At 39.7% G+C, this 9,749-nt stretch overlaps 1 protein-coding gene across 1 annotated transcript; it reads right to left on the bottom strand.

Moving 5' to 3' along the window:
- Nucleotides 1-970: 970 nt before the first annotated feature.
- Nucleotides 971-8,062, bottom strand: LOC139736656 (uncharacterized). The gene is made up of 7 exons (XM_071647405.1): nucleotides 7,954-8,062; nucleotides 5,645-5,775; nucleotides 4,899-5,004; nucleotides 3,846-3,934; nucleotides 2,829-2,999; nucleotides 1,942-2,106; nucleotides 971-1,477 (listed from the first exon to the last, which is right to left on the bottom strand). The coding sequence occupies exons 1-7, from the start codon at nucleotides 8,060-8,062 to the stop codon at nucleotides 1,358-1,360; spliced, it is 891 nt and encodes a 296-aa protein (XP_071503506.1). The 3' UTR covers nucleotides 971-1,357.
- Nucleotides 8,063-9,749: the final 1,687 nt, after the last annotated feature.

Below are 9,749 nucleotides of genomic sequence, written 5' to 3'. Positions count from 1 at the left end.
CTGAGCTGTAACATGGTAACTATTTCATTGAGCATGATATTTAACAGCTGCCCAAAAACGTCCTTTCCAAGAAGCTATAACACATGAATATACAGTATTTCCACAATATTGCACAATTCCCATTTAACGCCATACACCCTAACCACTGATATCGAGTCTGGTAAGGGTCCCAGAAGGTTAAACTCATGAAGAGGAACGCACAAACAAGGCATTGCAGTAAAAGTTCAAATCTTGCATTTCAAATCAAGAATTTGAAAACAGGCACATAAACTTAAAAGCTCAGGCATTAATGGACTTCTTAGAATCTTGTGGACTGTTCAAATTTTTGTAAATCATCAACTGTGACATACTTTGGGCAACTCTAGTGTTGGTTGCTTAATCAAGTATAATGCAATCTGAGCATTTGCCATATGTTTTTCAGGTACCTCTAATGCTTTCTCCCTCTACCAGCTACTAAATATCAATTTAACACACTGACATGTGGCAATCTTCAATAGACCCAAGCCCAACTGTACTTTCTTTGCCCACTGACAATGCACAGGGAGAGAGGTTGAACTTGTAGGCCTACAATAATGTGTGGGAGAAGTGTGTAGGTGCACTCACAAGGCATACAAGGATGTAACCGCTAGCATATGACCGTACGGCTTGATGTTTGCACAGACCTTATGTTCCCATGGACTTTACACTTGGTACAATGAGCATGTGTGTGTATAGATCTACATGAATATATGACCAACAAATCAATATGCTGTGTCATCATACACACTGTAAATAGCTTTGCAAAAATGGTATCCTCTCCCCTAGAGATAAGACAGCAAATATGTTCAGCTTATACTGAAGGTCTGACAACATCTGTCTTTCCTTTAACATCATACACCATTTCCTGTGAATGAGCTACATATGAGTATTTGGAGACACCAATACACATCTACAGTGTACACGGAAAACCTTTTGCCTATATGATATGATATGCCCATATTATATAATATGCATATATGCAGTCTGCGGAAACAGATGAGATTACACACATCTAACAGCAGCATGTTCACAACGTCCTTATTATAACCAGATGCAATAGTTTCATTTTTGCTATTATCATATTGATATATGACTGCAAATACATCCAAAGTCTTGTACATGATGAACTATCAATAACTTGTTATCTGCGAGAACTTTAATAATGAATTCTAATATCGGTTGCAATATTTCAAATTTAGTCGTTCTTCATTACATTCAGCTGTTTGTGATTTTTAAGTTAGGACTGCAGTACCAGAAACGCCACAAAGTACCTGTAGACCAGAGCTTCACTCTTTAGTACTCTCTGCTTACATTCATCAGTAACCAAGTACAAGAAACTTCACTTGAGGGTCTCTGCAACATCCCCCATGCTGCACGACACCAACGCCTCCTTCAGGGTTGCCACGGTGACAACTGCATCAGTCTTTTCCCGCCAAGTCTTCAGGAGTTCAAAGAGCAGCTGTGTTATGATTTGCAAAGCAAGAAGAAAATTGGTCGAATATTTATGCTATTATTATCAATATATATTCTGAATATCAATAATTATTAATTAAGTTTTTCTTTTTAAGTAACTGTATAATTTTATCCAGTATTAATACACTGATATTTGATTTTAATGGACTGGGTAGATAGTAAAAAGAAGGTACTGATTTATTGCTTTAAGATAGGAAGTGCAGCCATCATATGCCTAGTGTATGTTTCACCTATTTTCTTTAGAGGTCTGACTTCTCTTCACAAAATTTCTACCATGCAAGAGCAAGAGAGTACAAAGATCAGACCAACTGGGACATATGTTAGAGAAGAATTGGTCCTGCAATAGGTACATCAAAAGAGAAAATTTTGAGTTAGAAATTCATCATCACAGTGTCTTGTATCAAGGCTATGTCCACTGTTTTGCGGTTGTGGGGCAAAGTGCTGATATACCTCATCATCTTTTCGATCTCCGAGGCTGTCCCCAACTTCCTTGATCTCCTCCTCAGTGAAACCAAGCTTATTGACCAGGAGCAACCAGTCACGGGTCTTGGTCTGGGCTGCCACTTGGCGCAAAGTCTGGGTGGACGGCCGGTTTGGGTCAGAACTCTCCTGAGGCTCCTGCAGAGAAGTATATTGAAGATGCAGAAATTAATACTCATCATCATACAGGACAGTCATTCCTACATGTGAGACCAGTCTGCCAAGATGGTCTTCTATGCCTGACATTCATCTTACTTTACTGAGCGAAAAAATAAATAAATAAATAACTGTGTTAAAGGAATAACACCTATAGTAAAGTTACACTTTCACAGGTACTGAAAAAAGAAATGCTATCCCACTTTGTAATTTAAATTGTTGATAGTCTTGTAGTTATGTAGTTGTGCCTCGATCACAATGATGCCATTGCATTATGCCAAGGTTATAGACCTCTGTGGCAAAAGGAGGTCTAAAACAGAGATCACAGTATTGCCTCATGAAAAGTACATGTAGTTTATGGCGTATACCTTTTTTTTGGCAAGTTGATTCATAATATTGCCTACGCATTATTCATATTTGAAAAGAGAAAACCCATCAACTCTTGTCACGTGTACTATGGAAATGAGTTACCCCCCAAAGAGTGAAATGGTGAAACAGAAAATCACTGCTTAGAATAGCTTTTGTTTTCCCCAGGTGAATGAACTTTATAACTGTCAGAGAGATGGCATGAATAATGAGTGACAGCCTGAGACTATGTACTATTAGTTTCTACACTTGGAAATGCTGTGTTGAAAAGAATGCTTGTGAATGCAGACATGTCTAGTATTAGATGATCCAGTGGTCCATGTGTGCAAACTCACATGACCTCCCCCAGCCTGGGAAGATGGAAGGACGTCAAACTTCATGATCTGTTCCACCACATCTGCTGGCATCTTCTGAACCCACGAGACGAAGTCCTTCTCGTCGATTGACCCTCGACCCTTGACGTCTACCTCCTCCAGGAAGACTTGCGCCGTTCTTTTAATGACTGCCTGCGTTGGGGAACAATCATCACAGAATGGTGATATATCTGATGAAATCTCCTTTGTTCCTTCTCAGCATGACTGATTAAAATTACTGTCTTGACAATAAGGTACAATTGTGCAGGTACAGCTCCAAATTCATACTTTATGTGCAATGCCAAAGACATTCTTCAAGATCACTAGAAATGGCTTTATGCAGACTGTTATATATCAAGACTGTACCTGCAACTGTGACATTCTTCAAGGTGAAACCTTGCACAGATCAACAAAACATGCATTCTTTGTGACAATGTACTTTGACAATGTTACAAGGACTGATGGCTCAGCAACTATAGAGACAGGTCTTGAAAAAAAAAAAGAAAACAAGTATAATTCAATTTTGAGAAGGGACAGTCATATTTTTGTTGTAAATACATAATTATTCCTTATCATGGGCTGGGGGGCAGGGAGCATATCAATGGTTTCTGTGCAATAATTTTTTTTCCCCTGTACATGGCCTGAAAATCTAATGTGACAGAGCCAAAGTAATTTTGCTTAAACTTGCATTTTCATACATATATATTCACTCTCACCAAAGATACTGTAATTTCATGTCACTGCAGATGAAGTATGGCATTCTCTCTGATTTGCTAGCCAGTCAGATGTGCTCTGAAGTGATGGAAGAACTCCTCACTCTTTTAGTTTTACAAATAACACTCCTCACAATCTGTTCAAAGAGGTAATCACCAAGGAACCTAAATCTCTCAAGAACAGGCATATCAAATTAGGAGATTGTTGCAAAAAAAGAAAGTGCCATCTTGATAGTGACGTAGAGCAACTTTAAGAATCCTTTGAAAAACACTGCATGACCCTCACCTCACTGGTATCTGAGTATATTTCTCGGAGTATTTCTACCAGGATAGCTTCAGTCAGAGGGTAGCCATTGTTCAACACTCGAAATGCACCTACACGAACAATGACAGTTAAAATTGTTGTAGGAATTATACATTTCATTTCAAATACATATAACTGGTGTACACGAAATGCACAAACTGATACTACCTGTATTTTTACAATACAGCACACAATACTAAACAGAATATGCCTGAATTCAGCAAAAAAAGGACTATGAACTATGGTCCCTTTGAGCAGGCTATGTACCTGGTAACTTAAATTGTTACTGACAACAAGCAAAAGATGACACTAAATCTTTATTTTCTATTCAAAGGTCCACTGTCAATGCACTTTCCTATTCATCAGCATGTTTTCATAAGGCATGGCATCAACTCAAGACATCCATTTTTATGACATGAACTTTAAAAGAACACTAAACTCTGCAAGCACAAATATGTCATTCACAAAGCTATTTTCATTCAAAAAAATACCATGGAAAATGTATATATTGTGGTCCTTCTGAAGTCTAACTACCAACAATCAGTACCACTACCTTACCAGTTTTTCACCTTTAAGATATATGTTTCTACTCATGGGGAGTTCTGCAAACAATCAAAACATTTTGCACCATCAAAAGATAATGCAGTTTCAAGTAACTTGTACAGTATACTCCCGATATGATATAACGAACACGGTTATAAAGAAATTCCGGTTACAACGAAGTAAAAAATTCAGGCCACAACATTATCGACTCTACGCATTTTTATTGTTTATTTGTTTGGTTATAACGAAATTTCCACATAGCGAAAGAAAACTGCCGATCTCTATGACTTTGTTATAACGGGAGTCCACTGTACTTCCATTGAATAGTATAAGTCAGTAGAGTATGCAATATCTTGCTGTTTTCAAATCTATCTCCTGTGTGGCTTATTTAGTATCTCCATTTCTGCTCAAGTCATGGCTGTATGGGCAATACAAGTACAAATGACAGCAGTTTGGTTATTGGTAGGAAACATGAAATGTGGTTGACTTTACCTCGTATTCTAGTTTCAGTAGTGCCATCACTGAACCACTTTGTGGCATTGCAGTAGGTTTGAAATGTGACGCCTCCATTCTTGGTAGTAGGAAACTGCTTCAGTATCTGCAATAGTCATGGTCCAGCAGAGCAAGTTATATCATTTCAAAGAAGATGACACAGTTTCAATATATTGCATGTTTGTTTGGGTCTTCTTTTATAGGTAACACACTCAAAGTCAGTTTTCAATAGTGTATACTATATGTATGTCTATGACTGCAGTAAAGCTGAGGTGAAACATTATATATCCCTCAAAGACTTTATATCTTCACACCACAGCCTTATTATAGGTTTAATGATAACACTTTATCAGTTAATTTTGTGCACTGGAGCTCTTTTGATATTTTTAGCTGCATGCATAAGAAGAACTTCTTCCCAGCAACTGTATGACCAATGACTCTGCACACAGAAATAATTAATTTGTTCTCAACCTCTTCATCTTACAAAAGGATTCTCCTCCTCAAGTGGCACTTGATACTGAAGAGCATTTAAACCTGCACTTGATACCAAAGAGCATATACCTAATCATTAGTCTGTCTCTGAAGCTTGAAACACTATGATATTAGCTTGTGTGTGTGTGTCTGTGTGTGTGTGTGTGTGCGTGTGCATATATGTGATAGACAGAGAGACTTTGGACACATTCATTGGTACTATGACACTTACAAAATAAACTACTTGAGTGATGTACATTTGACATGGTGCATACCTTTTCCAGAAACAGGCTATTGCTGTCAGCATTTCTGACATTCTCGATGACATTCTGAGGAAGTTGTCCGCTCTCGTCACCTCCAAGATCTTTGAATGCCTCCCAGAGCTTCCGTACCTGTGTCTCTGGCACTGTTTTGAGGTAGAATTATGACAAAAGTTAAGAATATTAAACTTATAAATAGAAAAAGACACTCATTAACAAAGCTTGTAGTGCTGGACTTAAAATGACTTCCTGGTCTAGTTCTATCATAAGACAAAGAAATATTCTAAAGTTTTCAGCACGATTTTTATTGGTTTATCAATCCTATGTCAGCAATGAACTCAACAAATGCAGATTTAAATCTTCACTCATGCACCCCCCCCCCATTTTTTTTTTATTTCTTTTGTTTTGACCTAAAATAAAGGGGGGGGGGGGGGAGGCATGCCCGGTGCGCCCCCCTCTGGATCCATCACTGCAAATGGCATTCTAACAAATTCATTCAAGCACCTGGTTGAATGCTGTCCTTGATAAAAGTGTGTTAGTTTTAAAATACATAGTTACTGTATTTGCCATTTCCAATGTTATTTCTCGGACATGTCATCACCTTGGCTTTGTCATCACCTTGGCTTTAGTGATGATTAGCGACCTGGTATATTCTTGAATTAATTACATTAGTGTACAACACCACCATACAAAAAGTACTATCCTGCACTGCATGTACAGCATGATAAACATGCATACTACATAGACCTAAACAGGTTAAAAATAGACACAAATCCTTTTAAATGAGTGCCCTGAACTTCCCTTTTTTCAGAGGCTATAAAGTATTCGTTTTTCCAATTTCATATGCAAACAAAGGGAAACTAACCAGAAATCGATATAACTTATGAGTGGAAAATTGAGCAAAGAAAATGGGATTCCATCTCGATGAAATCCCATTTTTTTTTTATTTTGCTCAATTTTTCACTTATAAATTTTTATTTCAAATGAATAAAAGAACTGACATGACAAAGGAAGGTTTTACAAATACAATTTGAAACTTGCATATATATATTAAACAAGGGCATTATCGTGAATAATAGTCCACCACTCCATTCACCGCCATTCATTTTGTCATAGCCGGGGACTGCTTTCAACCTCCATAGACTTTGCACATAGTGAAGACGCACACGCAGAACAAGAGCAAAGAGGGAACCGATATCACGATTTGGCCAACAATTATAGGCACCCTTTGCGTAAAAATCATGTACACAAGATAATAAAATCAATAAAAATACATGAAGTAGCACTTGTATTCAAACAGCTTGCTGGAATGGCTTTGGAAAATTATAAGCTACCCCTGGGCCCTGGCCATGTCATGTGGTAGAGATTCATGGCATGCATAGCTCATCATATTTTATCACATGTACATTGTACAGCAAGCTGCCCATAATTCCACCATAATACATGTACCAATGATGTACCATCATTGTAGAAAAACCTTAACCCCAGGGCACTCCTTATACCGTCCGTACTGTGGGAGTGTAGCGTTGGGGCAGGTCGCAGTTAGAAAAACCTATGCTTTTGCACTGTGAGTGGTCAAATTTTAGAATGGGAGATCGAACCATGGTGTTTGTGTGTGTTTAGGGCACAACAATACCTAGCCCGACTAGACGCCATGCGCTAGCACGGCGACTTACACTTATGTACAGAGACAGGGCTGTGTATTATAGATAAACGATACCAAGCCAGCTAATATTTAATGTAAACATAAGTTGTCTGATGAATGAATTCTATCTCGAGACACATTATACATACAATTAACACTGTCTGTGCTGTACTAGTAGTGTAGCCAGTAGGTCAAGTTCATCTCCGTGCAGTTTTCTTCTCTTTTAATATATCTCCAAAAGGCTATCTATGCAGCTCATCATGCATCCTATCACGGCCATGATAAACTGCATGAGCTGCATAGCCTTTTGGAGATTAAAAAAGAAGAAAAAGAAGTGACAAGTAACCGAGTGTGAGATTATAGCCTAGGGATAGGTCACTCAGTCCCGGAGCGCTGTAACCAGGGAGGTGGCACCTCCCTGCTGCCATATGTAACCCCGACACATCCGTGTTGAGGTAGCCAGTGCGGTTAGGTCATGCCACAGTAACCCCGGGGCGCTCCGTAGCACAGATACCAGGGAAGTAGAATTCCACCTCCCTGGTTCACTGTGGGACCCCCGGGCCCCAACGCTTCGAGTTCGGGCTGATGATCACCACAGGAGACAACAACTGCAACCACTCTCATCTCACAATCATGAACATGATGAAAATGTACACTGAAGAATGACACGTAAACTTACTTCTACACGCTTCTGCGTGTTTGGATATCCAGTCATCACTGGTTGGCTGTGCAATTTCCCCGACAATAGAACCATCATCGCCTTGGAAATTCGAAGCTACGACTCCCATCCTCAAAATTTGAACAAGTTTAAATGTCGACTCTCGAGCAAGAGGTAAAGTTCACGGGTACTTCAGTTTCAGTCTTTCAGGTACAGGCGCCTCTTTGAAGTTCAACAGACTCTGCTAGAGCCAAGGATTGGTCGCTACATTGACTTGATAGGAATTTATGATGATTGTCAGCTAGCGCTAGGCAGCGCCAAAAAAGGCTCAATGAGACTGTAACAGTTAGCATGTGAGCAAATTGTAGCTCCGTCCAGACTTTTTTTCTAGGAGAGAAAGCTACCCCACTAGTCCACAAATATCAATTCCAAATGAGCACAAGACGCCTTTTTTACGGCCCTTTACAGCATACTATTTTATACTATCAATACTACTGGATCTTTTGCATAGTGCACCGTGTGAGAAGCAAACAGCTATTTAGGAGCTAAGTGCTGTACATGCGTGTGTACGTGTGGACGCGTGGACGCGGGAACGAAACACTCGGAAATTGTTTGTAAACACACACATTAGTAACTGGGAAAGCGGGCGAGGCATGTGACGAGCATACTCAGTAATGATAGTCTAATATTCAGTCACGATGCGATTCACAAACCATATCAGCCAAAGGGCATATAATCTTCTATGAATTCAAGGAAGGTTTGGCAAAAGTTGTATGAAAAAGCGAAATTTGGATATTTATCTCTTACAAAAATAACAGATAATTTTGTGTAATTTACCGTATTTACTGATGGTTTATTGAAAGAATCCATCAATTTGTGCCTGTTCGGAAAGAATAAATATCGAAAGTCACGAGATAGAATTTGTGTCACCTGATAGTTTATGGTCGCTGCGCAAGGTGCCCCACCCTTTCTGAAGGGCGCCAACATCCAGCACCCTAAGAAGGATCTGTAGCTTGTTTATTCCGAAAATGTTTAAGACAAGCCCTGCCCGGAAGACAAGTTTACCTTGAGGGCTTTTTACACTTGTGTTTCTTAACCCCGGACTTTCTCTGACCCAGGACTATCGTTAGTCCCGTACCAATTTTTTCAGCTTTTTACACTCGCCAATTAGTCCCGTACTATCTCTTGTCCGGGGCTAAGGAGAAAACTGACCTTTTTACACTCGTATTTCTTAGCCCCGGACTTTCCAAACCACATGAATATTCATAATTACGCTGTGTACTGTAAACGTACACGCACGCACCGGCAGCACCTGATTACCTCGTTTCTGATTGGTCAGTGAGGGTCGGACTTCGTTTCCGTCGCTTAGCCCAGGATTATTTTTTCGTTCTGTTTACATTCACTTGCTTGGCACCGCAATTGCGGTGCTAACCCCTGCTATTTTGCAGGGCCAGATAGTACCGTACTATCGGTGGGGCTAGCCCACTTTGGCAAAAACGAGTGTAAACAGAAAGTGGGCTAAGGATAGTCCCGTACCAACGGTGGGGCTAAGGCCCCCCCCCCCCCCTTAGCCCCACCGTTGGTCCGGGGCTAAGCAAAAATTTACAAGTGTAAAAAGCCCTTAAGTGTTGCTATTTAATTCATATATCAATGCAGTGGCGGATCCAGAGGGGGCGCACCGGGCGCGTCCCCCTCTTTATTTGTTGTTAAAACAAAAGAAATAAAAAGAACAAAAATGAGATGAAACCATAGTGAATACAGTTCTATGGATGAAACCCAGAAGTAGCACCAGAAATATTGATTGCGCCCCCCCCCCC

Source organism: Diadema antillarum, unplaced genomic scaffold (assembly GCF_040938485.1).
Source record: "Diadema antillarum isolate AM-2024a unplaced genomic scaffold, OU_Dant_1.0 seq00000660_RagTag, whole genome shotgun sequence".
Classification (NCBI taxonomy): Eukaryota; Metazoa; Echinodermata; class Echinoidea; order Diadematoida; family Diadematidae; genus Diadema; species Diadema antillarum.
This window is presented reverse-complemented; position numbering and strand designations above follow the sequence as displayed.

Excerpts from the sequence above, each read along its gene's own strand:
- LOC139736656 (XM_071647405.1), bottom strand. The coding sequence starts at position 8,062 with ATGGGAGTCGTAGCTTCGAATTTCCAAGGCGATGATGGTTCTATTGTC. Across the intron at positions 3,000-3,845 it reads TATACTCAGATACCAGTGAG|GCAGTCATTAAAAGAACGGC; the intron begins GTGAGGGTCATG and ends TCCCCAACGCAG. Across the intron at positions 1,478-1,941 it reads GAGATCGAAAAGATGATGAG|CTGCTCTTTGAACTCCTGAA; the intron begins GTATATCAGCAC and ends ATCATAACACAG.